The 27,204-nt window shown below is 44.1% G+C and overlaps 1 protein-coding gene across 2 annotated transcripts; it reads right to left on the bottom strand.

Annotated features, from left to right (window-relative positions):
* Positions 1–451: 451 nt before the first annotated feature.
* GP6 (glycoprotein VI platelet) lies at positions 452–14,971 on the bottom strand. Of its 2 annotated transcripts, XM_060000479.1 has the most exons (8): positions 14,841–14,971; positions 11,100–11,135; positions 10,727–10,984; positions 7,027–7,311; positions 3,998–4,051; positions 2,816–2,875; positions 1,599–1,649; positions 452–732 (listed from the first exon to the last, which is right to left on the bottom strand). In XM_060000479.1, exons 1-8 carry the CDS (start codon positions 14,872–14,874, stop codon positions 512–514), a joined length of 999 nt encoding a protein of 332 aa, XP_059856462.1. In that variant the 5' UTR covers positions 14,875–14,971; the 3' UTR covers positions 452–511. The 2 variants fall into 2 exon arrangements, with proteins under 2 accessions (XP_059856462.1, XP_059856463.1); XM_060000480.1 differs by lacking the exon at positions 3,998–4,051.
* Between the last annotated feature and the right edge of the window lie 12,233 nt (positions 14,972–27,204).

Genomic DNA, 27,204 nt, shown 5'->3' with positions numbered 1-27,204 from the left:
TTCACTCTGCTGTACGCCAGAAACTAACACAACATTGTACATCAACTATACTCCAGTTAAAAAAAAAAGAAAAGAAAAAAAAGCACGGGGTGTGCACGGGGGAAACGTGGGAGAGTTTTGTGCAAAGGATAGAACAGGTCAGCTGTGAGAGGTGGGAATATTAGAAGTCGATCTGGAACTCGTATTAGGGAAGGTTGAAGAAAGAGTAAGTGTGATGGCCCAGGTGAGGTGCCACAAGGTCCACAATGAGCAAGATATCAGTGAGGAGACAATGGCATCCACTAGATTCCTTCCATCCCAAACAAAGAGAGTCCTGGGACATACAGCCAAATAGACACTGACTCAACTCCTTGATGGGGCCCCAAGAAGAACACCCCCCGCCCGCCGCCCTCCTTTTCCACAGCTGTAGGCTCTATCCTTTTACTCTCACACTCCACACCAAGTCCCCTCCCCGCTCCCATGACCTATCTCTTAGAGACAACCAAGCCTTGGGATTCTAATGATGGTGTCCTCAGTTATGATCATCTGGTTGACCCCCATCCTGACAACTGTGTGACTTCTGGGTCTGAGGGAGGGGTGGGAGTGGCCTGTGGACAGCTCTGACCCGGTGCGTCAGGGGTTTCTTTCGGCTGTGCCAATCTTCTGCCAGAAGCCCCACCAGGAGTATTAGAACCACGGCCCCAAGGCATATCCGGACCAGATTGCTCCTAGTGTAATACTGGAAGGCAAGACCTGGAGGAACAAGAGAGACAGGAGCAGATGATAAAAGCCCATCTCCACAGGGGGCCCAAGTTCCATCTCCAGTCAGGGAACTAAGATCCCACATGCCGTGGGGCAACTAAGCCCACGTGTCACGACTACAGAGCCCACGCGCCCTGGAGCCCGAGTGACACAACTAGAGAGAGAAACCCTGCACGCCACAACTAGAGAGAAGCCCTCGCACCACAATGAAAGAACCCGCCTGCCTCAACAAAGACCCCGCGTGCCGCAGCTAAGACCTGACGCCACAAAAAAAGAAAGAAAGAAAATAAATAAGTAAATAATCAATTTTTTAAAAAAGATCTGACATGCAGCACGGTGCAGCAAAACAAAACAGCCCTTCTCCAAGACCCACATGCATATTGGGTTTCTCACAGCCGTATCCCTCATCTGAGACTCTGTTACTCCCGGCTAGCTAGGATGCCAGTCTCCTTTCTGGAAGGCTCCTCTCCTCCTCACCAAGGGTTAGGATTAGATAAGCCCAATTGTCTAAGTATCACCTCTTCCATACACCCCCTCACAGGCCTCTGATACAGCCTCACCCCACACACAGACACTACCTGGTTATTTGGCTAATCGTGGATCAGGAGACGGTTGTAACGGGTGGGGAGAGAGATGAAATTTATCTTTCTCTCTCTGACCTTTGAGAAGGTCACCTTCACACCTGATCCCTGCCCAGTCCGGAGCTCCACACACTAACAGTCCCCCTCCACTTCATACTTGACACACCAGAACCCAAGATCACAGAGCTGCAGCTCCTGTGTAGGGAAAGCAGCCAGCTTTGGGTAAAGACATGGGACGGGGAAAGGAAGTTGGTCCAGAGAAGGACACTTGCTCACCTGTTGGAGGGTCTGACTCCTTTGGAAGGATGGTGATATTCCTAGAAGTTTCTGGGAAACAAAAAGGGTAAGTGTAAAGGGGTGGAACCATCTCTTCTCCTACCCCTGCTTCTACCGCTATCCTGAACACATGCACTTGGGAGCTGGAATTCCAGGGTTATAAGAAGAGCATGAACTGTAGAGTCAGGGTGTTCCAATTTGAACCCCAGACCCATCACTTATTAGATGCAGGGTCTCGGGCAAATGACTTCACATGTATGAGTCAGTTTTCCTATCTGTCCTGAGAGTGACTGGGAACCCAGAAAGGTTTTGAACAGAGGGTGAAGAGGAATCTCATCAGGGTCTTAGAAAGACCCTGCTGGCATCAGGAACCTAAAAAAAGCTAGAGCTGTGTGGACGCAGTGGAGATATCTAACCTGTCCTCTGGGGATCTGTCAAAGGTTTTCCATCTTGGGGGAAATGGAGACTTTTTTCTGGGGAAGCCAAGGGCAAAGAGAATGGCAACATAAAGGAAGCATATTTGCATTGGACTGGAGGAATAAGAAAAATGTACTGTGTCCAGGTAACTATGATCTATTTGGGGCTGAAGCATGGGCTCTGCCTGGAAGCAATGGGAACGAGATTACACACATGGATCAGAGCCAAGTCAGAAGAGCAATGTGTAGGGACGAGCAATGGCCTTCCCATGATAGCCTTGGTGCCGCCATCTTGGAAAGAGCCACATTACCCAGAACACTCTTCTGCCCCCAAGCTCACAGCCCATCTCCATCCCATCCTCATCTTCAAACCCAGGACTTTCCTGGGAAGAATCAGGTGGTTTGAGAAGCAGATTAAAAGCCTACAGCCTGACACAGACGTAGAGAACAAATGTATGGACGCCACGGTGGGAAGCGGGGGTGGGGTGCGATGAATTGGGAGAGGGGGATTGACATCTATACACTACTGATACTATGTATAAAATAGATCACTAATGAGAACCTACTGTAGAGCACAGGGAACTCTACTCAGTGCTCTGTGGTGACCTAAATGGGAAGGAAATCCAAAAAAGAGGGGATTATACGTATATGTATAGCTGATTCACTTTTCTGTACAGTAGAAACACAACATGGTAAAATTTTTAAAAATTTAAAAAAAAAAAAGCCTACAGCCGGAGCTGATGGAAGAGAGCCCCATCCTCCAACTCCTTTCTGCTGAGCAGTAGGCGCCTGGCTACTCACCAGTGGTGGCAACTTCGTTCACGAGCGAGTGGTTCAGTTTCTTGGAGGCTTCTGAGAATTCTAAGCAAGAAGATTATAAGGAACTGGGTAATGCCAGGTTTGCCCAGTAAGTCCCTTCTCAGATACCCAGTCTCCCTGGAACCCATTTCTCTAACACACACTGCCCAGACACAGAGGAAAGACAAACTCAAAAAGCCCAAAATATACTGCCTTCTACTTCTGAGTGGCTTAATAAGAAATGAGGTGTCAGGGGTCATTTCGAGATGTCACAGCCTAGCGTACTATTTCTTTCTTTCTTTTTTTTAAATTTATTTTATGTATTTATTTTTGGCTGCACTGGGTCTTTGTTGCTATGGGCGGGCTCTCTCTAGCTGCGGCGAGCGGGGACTACCCTTCGTTGCTGTGCGCGGGCTTCTCATTGCAGTGGCTTCTCTTGTTGTGCAGCACGAGCTCTAGAGTGCAGGCTCAGCAGTTGTGGCGCACAGGCTTAGTTGCTCCGCGGCATGCGAGATCTTCCCGGACCAGGGCTCGAACCCATGTTCCCTGCATTGGCAGGTGGATTCTTAACCACTGCGCCACCAGGGAAGACCTAGCGTACTATTTCTTAAGACACAGGCTGACATCCGATACCGCCGGAAGCAGCTGAGATGCCATGAAAATTGGGAAGACCATGGCTCACACGAAAGATAGTGCAGTGGTTCTCAAAGGAGCATCCCCAGACCAGCAGCATCAGCATCCCCTGGGAACCTGAAAATTATTGGACCCCACCCCAGACCCTCTGAATCAGAAACTCTACGGGTCTAGGAATCTGTCCTGTATAAGCTCTCTAGGTGATTCTCAAGCCCACTACAGTTTGAGAACCACTGATCAATGGAATCAGAGACTCAGAACTGGAGCCCAGGAATCTACAATTTTACAAGCCACCCTGCTTATTCTTCTACAGGTTAGACATCATAAACCATCCCCGAAAGGCTGGAGAGAGGTGGGGATGTGGCACAGGACAGTCATATCTATACATTTATTATACCTTCTTTACAAGCAGGAATAAGGAATTTTTAAAATAAAGCAAATCTGTGAAAGAGGCAAATGAAATAAACTGAGAAATCTAGACAAAGAGGAGAAAGAAAAGGGGGTCCATGTGCCTTATACCACGGAAACCAGGGTGAATCCTCCGGAACTTACCTGTCACAGAGGAAGGTGGTTCTGTAGGCAACCAGCTGGGGGTAAAAGAGGTCCCTGAGAAATCAGAAAAAGAAAAGAGAGAGAATTCTGTGCTCTGTTAGGTATGGAGCCTGAGCAAACCCAGTTTCCTCGCCTGGAAAATAAAAATAAAGACGCTTCCATCATTGGACTGTTGTGGGTGTTAAATAGCATTTGAAAGGCACACCTAGCACCTTCTGGGGCTGATTAATGACACTCCCTGCAGCTGCCTTCCCTGCTTTTCGAAGCTCAGTGCTTTCCTTTCTTCTGGATCTCTGTGACCTGCCGTCTTACTTATCTGCCTTCCCTGGGAACAAACCGGGCTCTTGCCTCCTGGGAAGCAGATGAGGAGACAGAAACTATGGGATACATCTGGGGAAGACAGGCATCCCATGTGGGGAGAAAAGGGAACTGCCTACGGAATAAAACACAGCCCCGCTTTCCCCTCCCACCACCCTTGCTGCTTGCTTCTGGGGTTTTTTTTTTTTTTACCTAGACAAGTCACAAGGCATTATTCATAGTATTAAAAGTTCTTTTTTTTACATCTTTATTGGAGTATAATTGCTTTACAATGGTGTGCTAGTTTCTGCTTTATAACAAAGTGAATCAGTTATACATATACATATGTTCCCATATCTCTTCCCTCTTGCGTCTCCCTCCCTCCCACCCTCCCTATCCCCTCTAGGTGGTCACAAAGCACAGAGCTGATCTCCCTGTGCTATGCGGCTGCTTCCCACTAGCTATCTATTTTACGTTTGGTAGTGTATATATGTCCATGTCACTCTCTCACTTTATCCCAGCTTACCCTTCCCCCTCCCATATCCTCAAGTCCATTCTCTAGTAGGTCTGTGTCTTTATTCCTGTCTTACCCCTAGGTTTTTCATGACATTTCTTTCCCTTAAATTCCATATATATGTGTTAGCATACGGTATTTGTCTTTCTCTTTCTGACTTATTTCACTCTGTATGACAGATTCTAGGTCCATCCACCTCATTACAAATACCTCAATTTCGTTTCTTTTTATGGCTGAGTAATATTCCATTGTATATATGTGCCACATTTTCTTTATCCATTCATCCGATGATGGACACTTAAGTTGTTTCCATCTCCTGGCTATTGTAAATATAGCTGCAATGAACATTTTTTTCTTGGGAATTCCCTGGCGGTCCAGAGGTTAGGACTCCATGCTTTCACTGCTGAGGGCATGGGTTCAATCCCTGGTTGGGGAACTAAGATCCCACAAGCTGCACAGCATGACCAAAAAATTTTAAAAAATAAAATTTAGGGCTTCCCTGGTGGCGCAGTGGTTAGGAGTCCGCCTGCCGATGCAGGGGACGCGGGTTCGTGTCCCGGTCCGGGAAGATCCCACATGCCATGGAGCGGCTGGGCCTGTGAGCCATGGCCGCTGAGCCTGCGCGTCTGGAGCCTGTGCTCCGCAACGGGAGAGGCCACAACAGTGAGAGGCCCGTGTACCACAAAAATAAATAAATAACTAAAATTTATTTTTCTTAGTGTGTATACCCAGAATAATGGCCTCCCAAATATGACAGTATCCTAATCCCCAGAACCGGTGACTATGGTACCTTCCATGGCAAAAGGGACTTTGCAGATATGATTCAGAATCTTGGGCTGATTCGCAGCAACATGGATGGATCTAGAGATTGTCATACTGAGCGAAGTAAGCAGGACAGAGAAAGACAAACATCACAAGATATCGCTCATATGTGGAATCTTAAAAAAAGGGTACAAATGAACTTATTTACAAAACAGAAATAGAGTCACAGACATAGAACACAAACTTATGGTTACTGGGGGAAAGCAGGGGAGGGACAAATTGGGAGACTGGGATCGATGCCTACACCCTACTATGTAGAAAACAGACAACTAATAAGGACCTACTGTATAGCACAGGGAACTCTGCTCAATACTCTGTAATGTATGGGAAAAGAATCTTAAAAAGAGTGGATATACGTATATGTATAGCTGAATCTCTTTGTCATACACCTGAAACTAACACAACATTGTTAATCAACTATACTCCAATATAAAATATAAAAAAAAATTTTAAATAAAAATAAGGGACCTCCCTGGTGGTCCAGTGGTTAAGACTTCACACTCCCAATGCAGGGGGCGCAGATTCGATCCCTGCTCGGAGAACTAAGATCCCACACGCTGCATGGCCCGGCCTAAAAATAAATTAATTAATTAATAAAATAAAGTAGGGAATTCCCTGGTGGTCCAGGGGTCCGTGCATCCACTGCAGGGGGCACAGGTTTGATCCCTGGTCGGGGAACTAAAGCTCCCGCATGCCACGCGGTGCGGCCAAAAAAAAAAAGGAAAAAGGAAGAAACAAAATTTTAAAAAATAAAAATAAAATAAATGAAAAGACTGCATATATGTATATGTATAACTGAATCACTTTGCCGTACACCTGAAACTAACACAACATTGTAAATCAACTATACTTCAATAAAAAAATTTTTAAAAAGAATCTTGGGCTGGGGAGATTACCCTGGACTACCTGGGTGGGGCCAATCACAAGGGTCCTTAAAAGCATAAGAGACAGGCAGGAAGGAGGAAAAGTCAGAGATAGATTAGAAGATGCTATGATGCTGACTTTGATGATGGAGCAATGGACCATGGAAGCCAAGAGATGTAGGCACCTCTAGAAGCTGGAAGAGGCACCAGAAACCTCCCCTTGAGCCTCCAGAAAGAAGGCTGGCTGACACCTTTGTTTTATCCCCGCAGGACCCCTTTTTTTTCTTTTTCCCCCCCCGCAGGACCCCTTTTTGACCTCTGACCTCCAGAACTGTAAGGTAATAAACTTGTGATATTTTAAACCAGTGAATCCATGGTGATTTGTTACAGCAGCACTCAGACACTCATACACCCTCCAAAGCCTCTGTCTTCTCCTGCCCTCCCACTTTCTTCATGCCTATTGCTCCCTCCCCTTGGAGCTTCCACCAGGGCCTGTGAAGGCTGGGGGAAAAGGTTTGGTCTGCACCCCTAACCTGTGACCACGAGCTCCAGGGGGTCGCTGGGGGCCGACCACAGGTATGGAGAGCTGCTGGAAAAGCTGTAGCACTGGTAGGTCCCACTGTGGGCAGCAGTCACCGTGGTGATGGGAAAATCAGCCTGGTACCACCTTTCAGGTGTCTTGTAGGGCCCAGTGTCCCCCTCCTTGTACAGAGCAAATTGGTCAAAACCATACTGGCTGTGACACCGTAGAGTTACGTCCGCTCCTGGGGCCACTGCCGTGCTGGGCTGGGCTGAGAGCGAGGGCTTGGTGAAAACTCCTGGGAGAGAAGAAAACTCTGGTATTAAAGATGGTGGCCCCTGTGGAAAACAGTATGGAGGTTCCTTAGAAAACTAAAAATAGAATTACTATATGATCCATCAATCCCACGCCTGGGCATATAGCAGGACAAAACTCTAATTCAAAAAGATACATGCACCCCTATGTTCATAGCAGCATTACTCACAATAGCCAAAGCATGGAAACAACCTAAATGTCCATCAACAGATGAATGGATAAAGAAGATGTGGTACATATATACAATGGAGTACTACTCAGCCATGAAAAGGGATGAAATAATGCCATTTGCAGCAACCTCGATGTAACTAGAGATTATCATACTAAGTGAAGTAAGTCAGAAAGAGAAAGACAAATACCATATGATATCACTTATATGTGGAATCTAAAATATGACACAAATGAACATATCTATGAAACAAAAACAGACTCACAGACATAGAGAACAGACTGGTGGTTGCCAAGGGGGAAGGGGCTAGGGGAGGGATGGAGTAGGAGGTTGGGGTGAGCAGATGTAAGCTTTTATATACAGAATGGATAAACAACAAGGTCCTACTGTATAGCACAGGGAACTATTCCATATCCTATGATAAACCATAATGGAAAAGAATATTTTAAAAAATAGAATATATATATATATCACCAAATCACTTTGCTGTACAGCAGAAATTAACACACCATTGTAAACCAACTATACTTCCATTAAAAAAATATTAAAACTGAAAATAAATAAATAAATAAAGATGGTGGCCAGTGTCTCAGCTGTGGGGATGGGAAGGTTCCCCCACCTCTTTACAGGCTAGGGAACTTTCCAGCTGTATCCAGCCTAGAGAAGCTACTCTTCCCACCACCAGCTCACAAAGTGGTTAAGGGAGCACGACAGGAGTGACATGACGGTAGCCAGGCTCAAATCCTGGTTTTGCAGCTTAGGGGCTGGACGAATCTCCCCCTATATCTGTGCCTCCGTGCTCTCTACTATAAAACGGGAATGACTGGATGAAACAATATGTGTTAAGCATTTAACAGAATACGGAGTGCATAGCAAGCACCCAAAATATAATGGTAGTAACAAACTAGCTTAACCTGATACTATACCGTAAGCTTGTATTACAGTATACGATAGTTATATTGTAAACGTATTAGAGTGCCAGATTCCAGGTGCTGTTCCGAGACCATGCCATTTATCAATTCACTGAACCCTCACAAAGACCTATGCATTCACTCCTATAAATATCCCCACTTTATACATGAAACTAAAGTCCACAATGCTGAATCACTTGTCCGAGGTCACAAGATAGCATAAGTGGTGGAGCTGAAATTTGCAATCACGGAGGTTGGCTCCAGGCTGTCTGCTCCTAGAGGCGAACCTATCCTACTATGTAAGTTGATATTATTATCATCATCATGGAGCGTCTCAAGCCACGCCTGGAAAGCCATACTCACAACAGCCAAAGTTGCCTGATAATTATGGCTCATTCTTTCATTCAACAATTTTTTCCTCTGAGCAACTATTATGTATTAGTCTCTAGAAATAAAAATCCCGTCAGGAAGAAAGAATAGCCAACAGCTAATAGATGAGTAGGGCTTCCCCGGTGGCGCAGTGGTTAAGAATCTGCCTGCCAATGCAGGAGACACGGGTTCCAGCCCTGGTGCGGGAAGATCCCACGTGCCACAGAGCAACTAAGCCTGAGCACCACAACTACTGAGCCTGTGCTCTAGAGCCCACGAGCCACAGCTACTGAGCCCACGTGCCACAACTACTGAAGCCTGCACGCCTAGAGCCCGGGCTCCGCAACAAGAGAACCCAGCGCACCGAGAAGCCCAGGCACCACAATGAAGAGTAGCCCCTGCTCGCGGCAACTCGAGAGCCCGTGCGCAGCAACGATAGACCCAACACCGCCAAAAATAAATAAATAAAAATAAGTTAAGAAAAAAATAGATAAGTAAATGTGTGGCATACCAGATAACGATGAGTGCCATTTTAAATCGAGATGGAATTTTAAGTAGGGTGGTGAGGGAAATAATGAGAAGATAGTATTTGATGGGGGACTTCCCTAGCGGTGCAGGGGTTGAGACTCTGCACTTCCAGTGCAAGGGCACAGGTTTGATCCCTGGTGGGGGAGCTCAGATCCCCCACGCTGCGTGGTGAGGCCAATAAATAAACAAATAAATAAGCTACCTTCTTTTAAAAGTAAAATTAAAAAAAGATAGTATTTGAGTCAGCCCCCAAGGCACACTGGTGGACCACTGTACCTCAAGTAGTCGGGAGTTAGGGTGAGGCAAGCTAGGCACTCTCTTCGGATGAAAAAAAAAAAAATAACCTTCAGTAATCAAGATAAATATTATTTTAATGCAAAATTTAAAATAAAAATGAATGCAAACACATTTACAGGAAACAAAATATCAAGATTTTAAACAAAGACAGAATCCACCTGTGCCCAGGGGAGCCATGTTGAAGTCTGAAACATGAACCTACCCTGCTGTATAACTTGCTATTATTATCATCACAGAGGCTCCCAATCCACGCCTGGCACACAGTACTCACAACAGTGAAAGCTGCCTGATAATTGGAGGCAAAAGGCTCAAAACGTTTTCATGGCTTTTTACGGTTCACTTTTTCCACGTTATGAACATAGCTGCAAAAAGACTGAAAAGTTTAAAAGTAGGTTACTAAAACTCACATTATTTTAAGTTTAAATATTTTATTTATACAAAAAATTAACAGAATTCATTTTCATTTTACTCTCCTGGCTTTGATGGAAGCAAACTCAATGTTTTTTGAAGCCACTTCAGAAAATAATCATTTAAAAATGCATTAGCTAGAAAAGGATATGCGGAGAACATTTTATTCCATCAAAAAATAAAAAGGCATAAACGTGGGACTTCCCTGGCGGTCCGGTGGTTAGGACTCCGTGCTCCCACTGCAGGGGGCATGGGCTGGCTCCCTAGTCAGGAAACTAAGCTCCCGCGTGCCGCACAGTGCAGCCAATAAAGAAACAAATTTATTTTTTCAATGCATAAATGTGGCTAGAGGGGTACGCATTTTTCCTCTTGTGTCAGGTCTGGATGTGGCTTGGAACGGCATTCCCGGAACTTGTCTTTACTTAAAATTGCGGTATTGTGTACATCGTGGATGTTTTTGCATTGATTTGGGTTTTGGTTTTTTTTTTGAAGATATTGCATTAACGTATTACTTATGTTGATTACTGAGTCTTTTGGCACCTAAATTTAGCACCTAAAGCCAATGCCTCGCTTGCCCCACCCTAAGCCCAACCCCTCTGGGACTCTGGATTGGGACTTTGGATTTACGGTCACCATAACCCCCACTGTCTGAGCCCAGAACTGAGGACCACGCAGCCCTGCGGCTACAAATCCAGCCGCACCCCACGCCCAGTTACCAGTAGCAACCAGCTCCAGCTGGTTGCTGGGGGGAGACCAGGTGGTCCCGCTCTGATAGGAGCAGCGGTAGCGTCCGACGAAGCGTTGTTCCATGGCCGAGATGGAGAGCTCCGCCTGGTCCAAATACTTCCGGGATATCAGTTCCTCCAGGCGGTACAAGTCCGCGCCTGGAGGGCCCTGACAGCTGATGGTCACCGGCTTCCCCAGGGGCACAAGGGAGCCGGGCCGGGCCTGGAGGGAGGGCTTGGGCAGCAGGCCTGGAAGGGAAGCAGAGTCTAGCAGAGATCAGCTTCCCACAGAGCCTCCTCCTGGGCTCTCCCACCCGCTTCTGCCCTCTCGCTGGCTGAATCCAGAAGAGGGATCTGGACTCACCTTTCTGAGCCTGTATCACCTGCCCCAGACACAGCCCTGAGGAAAGAAGCAAAGGGTCAGTCACCAGGACCTCAGCATGAATCCACACTTCCTGCGTGCTGGGCACCGGGATGAGAAACTTGCATGCATTGGCGTTCTTTTTTTCTTTTTTTAAAATTTTTATTTTATGTTGGGGGTATAGTTGATTAACAACGTGATAGTTTCAGGTGTTCGCTTTCTTTTGTCATAATTTTTTTTTCAAAGACACACATGCACGTAATTGAAGTGAAAGAAGCCAGCCAGAAAAGGCCATGATTGTATGATTCCATTTCTATGAAACATCCAGAATGGATCAATCCGTCCAGAGGCAGTAGATGGGGGAGGGGGGCGGCGGGTACCGGGAGGAGCGGGGATTGGGGAGTGATTGTAACGGGTATGAGGTTTCCTTTTGGAGTGGTGAAAAGGCCTTGGAACTAGAGAGACGTGTTGGTTGCACAACATTGTGCGTGGACTGCATGTCATCAATGGTAAATTTTATGTGAAGTGTATTATTTTACCACAATTTTTAAAAAGCTGAACAGGGATTCCTTGCCGCAACCCCCAGCTCCCTGCAGTACACTTCCCCATTCACACAGCTGGAAAGAGAAGGGAGCTGTGTGCTAGCAGGGGCTCTCACTTTTTTCCAGTTTCACAGAGATGTAATTGACATGTAACATGGTGTACGCGTAACAGTGTTGATTTGAGACATTTTTCTGTAGCAGGATGGTTACCACCATAGTACTAGCTGACACCTCTAGCCGGACACATAGTTGCTATTTCTTTTTAGTGGTGAGAACACTGAAGATCTAGTCTCTTAGCAACTTTCAAGTATATATTACAGTATTATTAGCTATAATCACCATGCCATATATTAGATCCCGACGTGGTGTCTTGCATTAAATCATAAGTCAAGAGCTCTCAGGGTGCATTAATACTGGATTCCTCCCTATTTTATGCTTTCGGGTTAAATCAATATTCTCCCTATTTTGTGCTTTTGGGTTAAGTCATTATTATGACTGTGCAAATATTATTCACACCCGAGCATTATAATGTCCCTACATACTATTTTTCTATTTATTTTCCCTAGGATCAATAATGGTATGTTTTATTTCCATCCACATAGTGTTCCTTGAACGTATATCTAAAGCTTTTCACAATTTTCAATAGCCTTTCCATGTAACTTTACACATCTATCAAGCTGCATCATCTATACATTCCACTTTTATCCTTGGAGGTGCCTTCCCCCATTTTCTCTTCTAACTGAACTAATTCTTCTCTAGGTTGAAAAACTGCCCTTTTTCTCTCAAGCTAAGACTCTTTTTTTTTTTTAACCGTTTTGCTGAGTTAGTAGCACTAACAAGTTAAGTCTCCCTAGGGTTGCCAGATTTAGCAAATAAAAACATGGGACTCCCAGTGAAATTTGAATTTCAGGTAAACAACAAATAATATACAGCATATATTGCAGAGTAGGTCCCGTGAGGCCCACAACCAGGTAGATTCAAACACTAGCAGCATATTTTCGTGGTAAAGAATGTGGATTTGGTGCAAACATTCCTTAGTTTGTATTCGAGCCATAGCTGTGTGACCTTAAACAAGTTACTTCATCCTTCCGGGCCTCAGTTTTCTCACCTGTAAAATGGGAATAATCGTAGGCCCTACTTCATCAGGCTGTTATGGGGATTAAATGAGTAAGTGTCCATTTAAAACCATAGAATAATGTATCTGTAAGTGCTACATGAGTGTCTTTAAAGAACGAATAAGTGAATGAGAGGCAGTTTGTGTTCATAGTATACACTCTTATCCCCAGTAACACCAACTGTTTCCTTCCTTCTTAGCCGCTTGGAGCCTCTGTCCTTTTAGTGATAAAGTTCTTTTGAAGAAATAAGGAAATAATGCACACACGTGCCCAGAATAAAGCTTGATACGGAGAAGGCAGTAAAAACGCATCTGAGCCCACCCCCAGTCCTGTTAAGGGGGACTCTTACTAGAGCCTTAGTGAGGTTAATTGGCAAACAGAAATCTCATATATCTAAGGTTTACAGCATGATGACTTGTGAAATAATTACCGCAATCAAGCTAATTAACACATCCATCACCTCACGTAATTATCTTTTTTTTTGGTGAGAAATTTAAATGTACTCTCTTAGCAAATTTCAAGTATATGCTACAGTATTATTTGCTATGATTATCATTCTATAATTTGGATCTCCAGAAGTTCTTCATCTTATAGCTGGAAGTTTGTACCCTTTGACCAACATCTACCTCCCCATTTCCCCCACCCCCATGCCCCGGCCCCTGGCATCTACCAACCTACTCTCCGCTTCTGTGGGTTTTTGAGATTCCACGTATAAGTAAGATCCTGCAGTATTTGTTTTTCTCTATCTGGATTATATCACTCAGCATAGTACCCTCAAGGTCCGTCCACGTTGTCACAAATGGCAGAATTGTTTGCACCAGTACCATGAGGGATACTGACAAGCTAAATCTGTAATCTAGCCCTGATACCAAATCCACATTAAACAAAATTAAAAATTAAAACATAACAAGGACCAATTGTATAGCACAGGGAACTCTCCTCAATACTCCATACTGGCCTGTATGTGGAAAGAACCTTAAAAAAGGTGGATATATTTATATGTATAGCTGATTCACTTTGCTGTATGCCTGAAACTAACACAACATTGTAAATCAACTATACTCCAATAAAAATTAACAACAGGGCTTCCCTGGTGGCGCAGTGGTTGAGAGTCCGCCTGCCGATGCAGGGGACGCGGGTTCGTGGCCCGGTCCGGGAAGATCCCACATGGCGCGGAGCGGCTGGGCCCGTGAGCCATGGCCGCCGAGCCTGTGCGTCCGGAGCCTGTGCTCCGCAACAGGAGAGGCCGCGACGGTGAGAGGTCCGCGTACCGCAAAAAAAAAAAAAAATTAACAACAAAAAAAAGCGAAGAGCCAAGGAAATGTTTAAATACTGTGGAATAATATTCAGCTATTTAAAAGAATAAATTAAAAATTATACACGTCTACTGCTATGTGTCAAAAAGTAAGCTGCAGAATGTGTACCATATGTTCTTATTTTTATAAGAAAAAGCTATGTACGTATGTGTACACATTTGTACTAAAAAATTAAGATAAATGTAGAAGGATAAACAAGTATTGGCTACTGTTGGCGAGTTAAGGGGGGCTTAGAACAGAATTTATTGTTTTCTTATATGTTCTCTTACAACTTGTAAAAAGAAGCATAAACTTTTATAAAGAACCTAATAACAGTTTAATTAAAAAAACACACACACAACAAGGACCTACTCTATAGCACAGGGAACTATACTCAATATTTTGTAATAACCTATAAGAAAAAGAATCTGAATAAGAACATATATATGTATATATCTCAGTCACTGTGCTGTACACCTGAAACTAACACCACATTGTGAATCAACTATATTTTAATTAATTAATTAAAATTAAAACAGCATGGAGTAGTGGGAACGTTGCAGTCAACACTGGGAAACCTGTATTTATTTTTTAACTCAGCCATGAATAAACTAGAGTAATTCAGACAAACACCATCTCCCAGTTTTCCCACCCAACAAATAAATGCGGTGACCCTTGGTCACCTCCTGCCCTGAAAATTTCCTCTTGCCTCTTGTACTGATGCAATTTTTTAAAAAATTCTTTGTCTCATAGCCCACTGCCTATCCCTCAGCATTTTGCAGATTGACTCACCAAGACAGAAGAAAGCAGCCATGGTTGGGGACATGGTTCCTCGGCCGGTCCTGAGCTGTATAGCCCAGGAGGGAAGCCCTGGGTGCAGGCTGGAGCAGAGATACAGGATGCGATGGGAATGAAGAATGCTCTCCTCCCTTCCCCCATCGGCCTGGCTTTTCCTAATTGAGACTCATCAAGCTGGAGGCGTCGCCTCAGTAGAATGACTTGCACACAAGCTCCAAGGAGCCTGGCTTATCTCCCGTCACCAGCCCAGTGTCCCAGCAGGTCTGCCTAGCGAGGCATCGTCTGCGTTCTGATACTCCCAGAAGCTCCCTGGCATTCATTACGGACATGCAAGTCAAAACCACAATGAGATATCACTTCACACCCACGAGGATGGCTCTATCAAAAAGACAGGTATTAACAAATGTTGGTGAGGAAATGGAGAAGTTGGAGTCCTCATGCTTTGCTGGTAGGTGTATAAAATGGTGCCTCCGCTGTGGACAACATTTCCTCAAAACGTCAAGCAGTGAATGCTTCAGCAACTCCACTTCTGGGTATACACCCAAAAGAACTGACAGCAGGAACCTGAACAGATATTTGTATACCTGTGTTCACGGCAGCATTATTCACAATCGCCAAAACATGGGAACAACGCAAATGTCCATTGATGGAAGGATCAATAAACTGTGGTGTACACATACCACAGTGGAATATTGTTCAGCCTTTAAAAGGAACGAAATTCTGACACAGGCTACGACCTGGATGAACCTTTATTAGGCTAAGTGAAATAATCCAGACCCAAAAGACCACACATTATATGATCCCATTTATATGAAATACCCGGAACAGGCAAATTCATAGAGACAGAAAGGGCTCTGACGTTATCAGGGGCTGCGGGAAGGGAGAATGGGAAGTTATAGCACCATTTTAGACCTCTACCAGGGTAAAATGCATGGAAACTTTGGTGTTTTGAGCAAGGTGCTGACATGGAATACTAGCTGACGGATCTCTGTAATAGCGTGGTTTCAGGGAACTTCTCTTCTCTCTTCTCTTTTGTAGATATGTTGTTTTGAGGGCATGCCTGATGGTAAGAAATATTCATAGAGGAAAGGCAGCACGTTCAGCCTGCCCTAAAGTCTTGATGACATAAAGAGCTTGGCATTTTCATGTAAGCAGAAAATGACTGGTGTAGCTGGACTTAAGTGAGCAGAAAACTAAGACTGAAGCGATTATAAGGGTCAGATCAGGATGGCCCAACTTTCGCAGGTGATTCTTTTCCTTTTAATTATCTTTTATTTCTCTTAGTTGAAGGATAGTTAATTTACAATGTTGTATTAGTTTCACTTGTACACACAGCAATTGTTATACATACATACATATACACATGTATTCTTACATGTATAAATACATGTATGTATGTATATATATGTAGGTATGTATATTCCTTTTCATATTCTTTTCCCTTATAGGTTATTACAAGATATTGAGTATAGTTCCCTGTGCTGTACAGTAGATCCTACCTATTTTATATATAAATAGTGTGTATCTATTAACCCCAAACTCTTATCTCCCACCACCACCCGCTACTCCCTTTGGTAACCATGAGTTTTGTTTTCTCTGAGTCTATTTCTGTTTTGTTAATGAGTTCATTTGGACCAGGTGACTCTGCTGGAGTGGGGGAGGTCTGTCCTGTGTATTAACAGGGCTAGCACCATCCCTGGTCTCCATCCACTAGATGTCACTAGCGCTATGCCCCCTCCAGTTGTGACAACCAAAAACGTCTCCAGACACTGCCGTATGTCCCCTGGGGGGTGCAGAATCACCCCCAGTTGAGAACCGTTGGGTTACATCATTCAGGGACTTAGAGGGCAAGATAAATTTGGATGCACAAATATCCCTTTACAATACTCCTCACTTTTCAAGCATTCCCTCATTTGATCCTCATGCAAGCCTGAGAAACGGGTTCTGCTTTAGTCCCATTCTGGTGACAAAACTTGAGCTTAGAAGAAAATGTGCTTTTTTAGGTGAAGCTTGGGTGCTGGGAGCCAAATACATCATTTTCCTCTGGTTTAGCACATGTTCACATGGATCTAGGCAGAGTCTCTCCCTTGTTCACTTTACGTATGCCCTTTAGTTCTCATTTCTTTTCTCCATCTCCAAGGAACAACTCTACAATATCTCATGTGAATTAGTTCATTTCTGCAAAACGTGATTTCGTACCGTGCAAAATGTAAACTGTATTGTAAATTGTGCAATGCCGTGGAAGTCATTTGCCTTTCCATTGCCCAGAGATTTCACAGATCTGTAGAATATTGATTTGCTTCCAACACATTTATCCCTCCACTGTCCCAGTAACAGACAGCCACATCGTATCCAAATGTCTCCAAGATAAACAATTCTGAGCTAAATATCATTCTACGCGTGCCTCTGTGGACATATGTGAAATGTCATTGAAACATGCACCCAACAGCAAACGCCAGCTCTTAAGTGTATCTTTCATTTACTTACTGCCAAACTGAACTCTGCATTCGCCGCACCAGTTTCTTCCCCCCCAACGGTGCAAGAGGACCCCCATACCTCCCCAATACCCCCAACATGTGGGGCTACCCAGTTTGGGACTGACAGGTACACACTGCTATATTTAAAATGGATAACCAACAAGGACCTATGTACCGCACAGGGAACTCTGCTCAGTACTCTGTAACAACCTAAACAGGAAAAGAATTTGAAAAAGAATAGATGCATGTCTGTGTATAACCGAATCACTTTGCTGTACGCCTGAAACTAACACAACGTTGTTAATCAACTGTACTCCAATATAAAATAAAAAGTTTTTAAAAATGTGGGATTACCCAGCCTTCTAATCTTTGCCAGTCCGATGGTATATTAGCTTCCTAGGACTGCCATAACAAAGTATCACAAACTGAGTTGCTTAAACAATAGAAATTTATTGTGCCATGGTTCTGGAATGTAGAAGTCTGAGATCAAGATACTGGCAGATTTCCTTCTGAGAACTGCGGGGCAGAGGTCGGGGCAGAGTGGGGGGAACTTGGTGTGTGCCTCTCCCCTAGCTTCTAGCGACTTGCTGGCAATCTTTGGTGTCCCTTGTCTTATATTTTTTAATTTTTATCTTTTTATTAATTTTTAATGGAAGTATAGTTGATTGAAGATGTGTTAGTTTCTGGTGTACAGCAAAATGACTCTGTTATACATTCTTTTTTTTATATATTAATTTATTTTATTTATTTTTGGCTGTGTTGGGTCTTCGTTGCTGCGCGCAGGCTTTCTCTAGTTGCGGCGCATGTTTCTCACTGTGGTGGTTTTTGTTGCAGAGCACAGGCTCTAGGCGCACGGGCTTCAGTAGTTGTGGCTCTCAGGCTCTGGAGCGCAGGCTCAGTAGTTGTGGTGCACAGGCTTAGTTGCTCTGCGGCATGTGGGACCTTCCTGGACCAGGGATCGAACCTATGTCCCCTGCCCTGGCGGGTGGATTCTAAACTACTGTGCCACCAGGGAAGTGCCTCGTACATATATTCTTTTTCATGTTCTTTTCCATTATGGATTATTACAGGATATTGAAGAGAATAATTTTTAAATGTGTACACGATCATTCAGCTAGTGGGTGCAGAAGAGAATGTGAACCCTAATTAGCCCATCTATTCTAGACTCTGAGCTCTTACTACTATGCTCTCCCACCAAATGTCACTCCCCAACATCGTCCACATTATTTTTCTCCCTGGGTCTACTTCCATCAATCAACACACATTCTCAATTCCCGTCTATTTCTTCTACTCTCCACTCCAAACCACTTGGCTGTATTTCACTGACCCTACCATTAACTTTCTTCTCTACTTCCTCTCATCAAAACTTATTGAACTATTATTATTATTATTTATTTATTTATTTTGCAGTATGTGGGCCTCTCACCGCTGTGGACTCTCCCGTCGCGGAGCACAGGCTCCAGATGCACAGGCCCAGCAGCCATGGCTCACGGGCCCAGCCGCCCCGCGACATGTGGGATCCTCCCGGACCGGGGCACGAACCCGTGTCCCCTGCATCGGCAGGCGGACTCTCAACCACTGTGCCACCAGGGAAGCCCCCTTATTGAATTATTTTTAATACCAACTCCAATTCCTCTCCTGTCATTCACATCTCTTTTTGATTTTGTTCAATTTTTTTTAACATCTTTATTGGAGTATAATTGCTTTACAATGGTTAGTTTCTGCTTTACAACAAAGTGAATCAGCTATACATATATCCCCATATCTCCTCCCTCTTGTGTCTCCCTCCCTCCCACCCTCCCTATCCCACCCTTCTAGGTGATCACAAAGCACTGAGCTGATCTCCCTGTGCTATGTGGCTGCTTCCCTCTAGCTATCTATTTTACATTTGTTAGTGTATATATGTCCATGCCACTCTCTCACTTCGTCCCAGCTTACCCTTCCCCCTCCGCATGTCCTCAAGTCCATTCTCTACGTCTGCATCTTTATTCCTGTCCTGCCCCTGGGTTCTTCAGAACCTTTTTTTGTTGTTGTTAGATTCCATATGTATGTGTTAGCATACGGTATTTGTTTTTCTCTTTCTGACTTACTTCACTCTGTATGACAGACTCCAGGTCCATCCACCTCATTACAAATAACTCAATTTCATTGTTTTTTATGGCTGAGTAATATTCCATTGTATATATGTACCACATCTTCTTTATCCAGTCATCTGTCGATGGACACTTTGGTTGCTTCCACGTCCTGGCTATTGTAAATAGAGCTGCAATGAACATTGTGGTACATGACTCTTTGAATTATAGTTTTCTCAGGGTATATGCCCAGTAGTGGGATTGCTGGGTTGTATGGTAGTTCTATTTTTAGTTTTCTAAGGAACCTCCATACTGTTCTCTATAGTGGCTGTATCAATTTACATTCCCACCAACAGTGCAAGAGGGTTCCCTATTCTCCACACCCTCTCCACCATTTACTGTTTGTAGTTTTTTGAGTTTTTTTTGCAGTACGCGGGCCTCTCACTGTTGTGGCCTCTCCCGTTGTGGAGCACAGGCTCCGGACGCGCAGGTTCAGCGGCCATGGCTCACAGGCCCAGCCGCCCCGCGGCATGTGGGATCTTCACGGACCGGGGCACGAACCCGTGTCCCGTGCATTGGCAGGCGGACTCTCAACCACTGCGCCACCAGGGAAGCCCTGTTTGTAGATTTTTTGATGATGGCCATTCTGAACAGTGTGAGGTGATACCTCATTGTAGTTTTGATTTGCATTTCTCTAATGATTGGTGATGTTGAGCATCCTTTCATGTGTTTGTTGGCAATCTGTATATCTTCTTTGGAGAAATGTCTATTTAGTTCTTCTGTCCATTTTTGGATTGGGTTGTTTGTTTTTTTGATATTGAGCTGCATGAGCTGCTTGTAAATTTTGGAGATTAATCCTTTGTCAGTTGCTTCACTTGCAAATATTTTCTCCCACTCTGAGGGTTGTCTTTTTGTCTTGTTTACGTTTTCCTTTGCTGTGCAAAAGCTTTTAAGTTTGTGTTCTATTTATTTTAATTGCATAACTTAAGGGGGAAGTTCACCAAAACTAGGGAAAAACCGTAAATCCCCGACCTAAACACCCTCTGCATCATTCCCTCCCCCAAGAGTAACCCTTCTGTAGTTGAATTATTGCAATTTGGTTCCTTTACAAAGAACATTTCCTTGTTCATTTTTTGCTGCTCCGAAGGCTTCAGCTCTCAGAAACTCCTAGAACGTTAGACTGAAACGCCATTAGGAACTGCCTCCTTGCCCAATTTTTTTGTCATGTGGCATGCAGGATCTTAGTTCCCCGACCAGGGATCCAACACGTGCCCCCTGCAGTGGAAGTGCCAAGTCTTAACCACTGGACGCCAGGAAAGGCCCTCCTCCTTGCCCGATTTGACTTACTTCTTTTTATAAATTTATTTTATTTATTTATTTATTTTTGGCTGCGTTGGGTCTTTGTTTCTGCACACAAGCTTTCTCTAGTTGTGGCGAGTAGGGGGTCTACGCTTCCTTGCAGTGCGTGGGCTTCTCATTGCACAGGCTTCTCTTGTTGCGGAGCACAGGCTCTAGGCACGTGGGCTTCAGTAGTTATGGCACGTGGGCTCAGTAGTTGCAGCTCACAGGCTCTAGAGCGCAGGCTCAGTAGTTGTAGTGCACGGGTTTAGATGCTCCGTGGTATGTGGGCTCTTCCCTGACCAGGGCTCGAACCCAAGTCCCCTGCACTGGCAGGCGGATTCTTAACCACTGCGCCACCAGGGAAGCCCGACTCTTACTTCTTGGCTTCTCCTTGTATTTTGGTACCAGTGAGTTCTCCTTAAACATGCTTGGACAATTGTTCCTGCTCAGTGACCCAACTCATCCTTAATGCCTGCTCCCTCTTTGCTTTCTAAGGGCCAGATCATGTGATTTGCCTCTCTCAGTAGACCATGAGTTCCTTAAGACCAGAAGCTATGCCAAGTGAAGGGGAACTTGGAGTTTTTGTCCTATTTTTGCCATTGTTCTCTCTGACATTGATTTGAAATAAAAACCAATATGAAAAATAGAAGGAAAAAAAAAAAGACCAGAAGCTATATCTTACTAATATGTATATCGTCAGCACAGGTCCAAAGAAAGAGTCAACTTCTGTGAACATTTGTTAAATAAGCAAATGAGTGGGTAACTACACAAGGAACCAGGAATCCGTTGAGAGATATGTGATGCGTCCCAGAATTTCTTTATGGTTGACAAGGCTTCTCTATTCTTGAGCCTTTGCGGGGGCTCCAAGATGATGAGTGGCGTGGGTACATGAGTAGGACAACTCACGAAGCCCCATTTTCCTTAAGGGGCACTTGAACCCTGGAGTCCACACAGCCAGTTCTGGCTCTGCTCTCTGGACAAGGTGAAGGTGGCATACACACAGGGCTATTTTATGGAATCCTCAGTGGTACAGGACGGAAGTGAATCCCCGCTCCCCGTAAGGGGGTCCTGGCGTAGCTGAGCAGGAGACTCAGAAGACTCCGGTGGGCCTTCCTCTGTGTGGACCTGCCCGCATGAAGATACACAGTGAGGGGAGAACACCTGGGGGAGGGAGCAGGGGAAGGAGGAAAGACTCACATGCATGTCCATTTGTCTGTCCTCCTCAGGCAGGATATCCACTGAGACATCATCTGCAAGAAAAGAGGAGAGGACAGGCTTCCAGGAAGAGCCTTCAGATTATCCAGTCTTGCCATCTGTATTTCAGAGATGGATGACTGAAATCGGGGGAGGGCAGTGACATCACACCCAGTGAGGCTTGCCCCCAACCTTCTCGGCTTCTTCTAGGATGCCTTCTATCTTCCCCACCCTGGCTACCCCTACTTCTCACTCCTCTTACATTGATTTTCTTCCTGGAAGTCCATGTCCGGGCTGGAGCTAAGGGAAAGGAGATAGACGCATTCAGGTAGGTCTGAGAAATGAGACAGACACAGCATTCTCTATTGAGAGAGTCCAAATGTTCCTACCTGTTATCATTCACTTGGCCCTTGGTGTCATCCTCAGTGGCTCCTACAGAGAGTCAGTGATCAGAGTCCTGGTAGGGGACCCACAAAGCCCCTCCCCACACTCCTCCCAAGTTAACCCTTCCCCCTCCAGGACGTACTGTTTTTGGCTCGACACCAGCACAAGCAGAGGAGAAGGATAAGGAGGAAGAGGAAAGGTAGAATGCTGATGACTGAGGTCACAGTCACAGTGGGAAGGTAGTCATCTCCAGGAGGATTTAGGTAGACTTCAGGTAGATCTAGGAATTAGTAAACAGTGAAGATCTGTTATTGATCTCCTCTTGGATTAATTCATCCATTCAATAAATATTTATTGTGTGTCTTCCATATATGAGGCAAGTTATTGGATGTTTTGGAAACTGTAGTGAACCTACCCAATAACAGAGTCTAGACATGTGAACCAATACACAGAAGTTGCTACTCTTATTATATGATAAAACTATCTACCCTGCATTATAAGAGAGATTTCTTTGGGAGATGATCCCCGAAGGATAAGAAACACATAGATCTCCGAAGTGCAAGAAGAACTGCCTTCCAGGAAGAGGGAACAACATATGCAAACTCAGAGGTGAGAAGGAGTTTTGCGTGACCCACACACAGAAAGGACAAATGGTACATAATGTGAAAAATGGCTCTTGGTAAAGATAGAAACGTCAGGAGATATCAGCAAAGGTCCAAAACACTGGAAGCTGAGGAGAAGAGTCTGGATTTAAGTTTAAATGTAATAACGACCCACAAAGGGATTAACAAGCAGTGAGCTTGTAATTTTTTAAATTACTACATTTCTGGTGTGATAAATGGATTTAAGGGGCCAGGTGGAAAGTGGAGGGACAATTAGGGAACATGCTACAGGCAGCTACATGACAAATGATCATGTAATGACAATGTGGTGGTGATGAAAGAAAAAAGGGAATGGATTTGAGGATAGAAATGATGAGCTTTGAGATTTAGAGATGCAGCAGATGGGCACTGAGAGCAAAAGAGGGGCATCATATATCATTCTCGATGAATTGATCATTGGAGAGGATGCATGGCATCTATTGAGATGGGAAGACCAATACAAGGAGGAGGTTCTGAGATGTGTTGGGAGTTCTGCCGAGATTCTCATTAGGTGTCTGAGCAGATGTCAAAGATTCCATTGGATAAGAAATTCACGGGAGCATTTTTGACTGGAGTGAGTGATAAGTTTGATAGCCATCAGCAGATACTGGACAACTGAAGCAGATCATCTTTAATCTACCCATTTTAATCCAATGTTAGTCTTCCCTGTCAACTTAAGAACAAATATCATTGCTTGGCATGATAAAAACTCTCAGCAAAGTGGGCATAGAGGGAACATGTATACTTCAACATACAGACCATATAAGACAAACCTACAGCCAACATCATACTCAACAGTGAAAAGCCAAAAGCATTTCCTCTGAAGTCAGAAATAAAGACCCGGATGTCCATTCTCACCACCTTTATTCACATAGTATTGGAAGTCCTAGACACAGCAATCAGACAAGAAAAATAAGCAAAAGTCATTTGAATTGTAAAGGAGAAGTGAAGCTCCCTGTTTGCGGTTGACATGACACTATATATAAAAAAATATCCTAGATACCACCAAACTAATACTAGAGCTCATCAATGAACTTGGTAAAGTTGTAGGATATAAAATTAATATACAGAAATCTGCTGCATTTCTATACACTAACAACAAAACATCAGAAAGAGAAATTAAGGAAACAATCCCATTTACCATTACATCAAGAAGAATGAAATACCTAGGAATAAACCTACCTAAGGAGATAAAAGACCTGTACTCAGAAAACTATAAAACATTGATGAAAGAAATTGAAGATGACACAAAGAGAAAGATACATCATGTCTATGGATTGGAAAAATTAACACTGTTAAAATAGCCATACTACCTGAGGCAATCCACAGATTCAATGCAATCCCTATTAAAATGCCAATGGCATTTTTCACAGAAATAGAACAAATAATTTAAAAATTCTTATGAAAACACAAAAGACCTCAAATAGTCAAAACAATCTTGAGAAAGAAGAATAGAGCTGGATTTATCACACGCCCCACTTCAGTCTATACTACAAAGCTACAATAATCAAAACAGTACGGTACTGGCATAAAAACAGACATATAGATCAATGGAACAGGACAGAAAGCCCAGAAATAAACCCACTTAATCTGCAACAAAGAAGGCAAGAACATACAATGAAGAAAAGACAGTCTTTTCAATAAGTGATGCTGGGAAAACCAGGCAGCTACATGTAAAAGAATGAAGTTACAACATTCTCTAACACCATATACAAAAATAAACTCAAAATGGATTAAAGACCTACATGTAAGCTTGGAAACCATAAAATTCCAAGAATAAAATATAGGCAGAACACTCTTTGACATAAATTGTAGCAATATTTTTTTAATCTATCTCCCTAAAGCAAAGGGAAAAAAAGCAAAAATAAACAAATGGGACTTAATTAAACATAAAAGCTTTTGCACAGCAAAAGAAAACACTGACAAAATGAAAAGACAGGGATTTCCCTGGTGGTCCAGTGGTTAAGAATCTGCCTTCCAATGCAGGGGACTTGGGTTCAATCCCTGGTCGGGGAATTAAGATCCCGCATGCCGCGGGGCAAGTAAGCCCTCATATCGCAACTACTGAGTCCGCGCACCACAACTAGAGAGCCCGCATGCCACAACTACAGAGCCCATGCGCTCTGGAGCCTGTGCACCACAACTGCACAGTCCACGTGTTCTGAAGCCTACGCACCACAACTGGAGAGAAGTCTGCATGCCACATCGAAGAGCCTGTGGGCCACAACAAGAGATCCTACGTGCCGCAACTAAGACCCGATGCAGCCAAAAATAAATAAATAAATAAAGATTTTTAAAAAATGAAAACACAACCTACTGAATAGGAGAAAATATATGCAAATGATATGACCAACAAGGAGTTAGTACCCAAAATATGTAAACAGCTTATACAAAGCACCAGCAAAAAACCCCAAACAACCTGATTTAAAATGAGCAGAAGAACTGAATAGACATTTTTCCAAAGAAGACACACAGATGGCCAACAGGCACATGAAAAGATGCTCAATATCATTAATCATCAGAGAAATGCAAATTAAAACCACAACGAGGGACTTCCCTGGTGGCGCAGTGGTTAAGAATCCGCCTGCTAATGCAGGGGACACTGGTTCGAGCCCTGGTCCGGGAAGATCCTACATGCCACGGAGCAACTAAGTCTGTGCACCACAACTACAGAGCCTGCGCTCTAGAACCCGTGAGCCACAGCTACTGAAGCCCACGTGCCTAGAGCCTGTGCTCCGCAACAAGGGAAGCCACTGCAGTGAGAAGCCCACGCACAGCAACAAAGAGAAGCCCTCGCTTGCCGCAAGTAGAGAAAGCCCACACACAGCAATGAAGACCCAACGCAGCCAAAAATAAATTAATTAAAAAAAAAAACACACACACAATGAGACATTCTCTCACACCAGTCGGTATGGCTATCATCAAGAAGACCACAAATAACAAGTGTTGGCAAGGATGTGGAGAAAAGGGAACCCTCATACACTGCTGGTGGGAATGTAAACTGGAGCAGGCACTATGGAGAACAGTATGGAGACTTCTCAAAAAACTAAAAATAGAACTACCACTACTGGGTATACATTCGAAAAAAATGAAAACACAAATTCTAAAAGATACATGCACCCCAATGTTCACAGCAGTACTATTTACAATAGCCAAGACAGAATCAATCCTAATTGTCCATCAGTAAATGAATAGATAAAGAAGATGTGATATACAGGTATATACAATGGCATATTAATCATTAAAAAAAATCTTGCCGGGTTTCCCTGGTGGCGCAGTGGTTGAGAGTCTGCCTGCCGATGCAGGGGACATGGGTTCGTGCCCTGGTCCGCGAGGATCCCACATGCCGCGGAGCGGCCGGGCCCATGAGCCATGGCCGCTGAGCCTGCGCGTCCAGAGCCTGTGCTCTGCAACGGGAGAGGCCACAGCAGTGAGAGGCCCGCATACCGGAAAAAAAAAAAAAAAAATCTTGCCATTTGTGACAACATGGGTGGATCTAGAGGGTATTCTGCTACGTGAAATAAGTCAGAGAAAAGACAAATACTATACGCTCTCACTTATATGCGGAATCTAAAGAACAAAACAAACAAAACAAAACAAACAAAACGAAAATAGAGTCACAGAACCAGAGAGAAATAAACGGGTGGCTGCCAAAATAAGTGAAGGGGCTTAAGAAGTACAAACCTTAAGTCATCTAATAAATAAGTGACAGGGACGAAATATACAGCACAGGGACTGTGGTCAATAATAATGTGCCCTCGGCAATGGGAAAACCTCAATAAATGTTATCTAGCAATTGTTAACATTACACAATGACCCCTAATCTGAGCAAAATGTTGTTGTCTGAGCTTGACATGCATTGCATCTTAACTGATGCAACACCATTCTTCTTTTTTTTTTTTTTTTTGGCCATGCCCCCCGTGGCTTGTGGGATCTTAGTTCCCCAACCAGGGATTGAACCTGGGCCATGGCGGTGAAATTGCCAAGTCCTAACCACTGGACTCCCAGGGAACTCCCGTTATTTCATTTTAGAAAGAAGGAACTTGGGACCCAAATGCAGGAAACTGCTTGCAAAATGTCCCAGAACCAGTAAATGTTGAGGTCTTCATTTTAAATAACTTTTTTTTTTTTTTTTTAGTGGTACGCGGACCTCTCACTGCTGTGGCCTCTCCCGTTGCGGAGCACAGGCTCCAGATGCGCAGGCTCAGCGGCCATGGCTCACGGGCCCAGCCGCTCCGCGGCATGTGGG

This window comes from Delphinus delphis, chromosome 20 (assembly GCF_949987515.2).
Source record: "Delphinus delphis chromosome 20, mDelDel1.2, whole genome shotgun sequence".
Classification (NCBI taxonomy): Eukaryota; Metazoa; Chordata; class Mammalia; order Artiodactyla; family Delphinidae; genus Delphinus; species Delphinus delphis.
The sequence above is the reverse complement of the archived record's forward strand: the minus strand, read 5'-3'. Positions and strand labels throughout refer to the sequence as shown.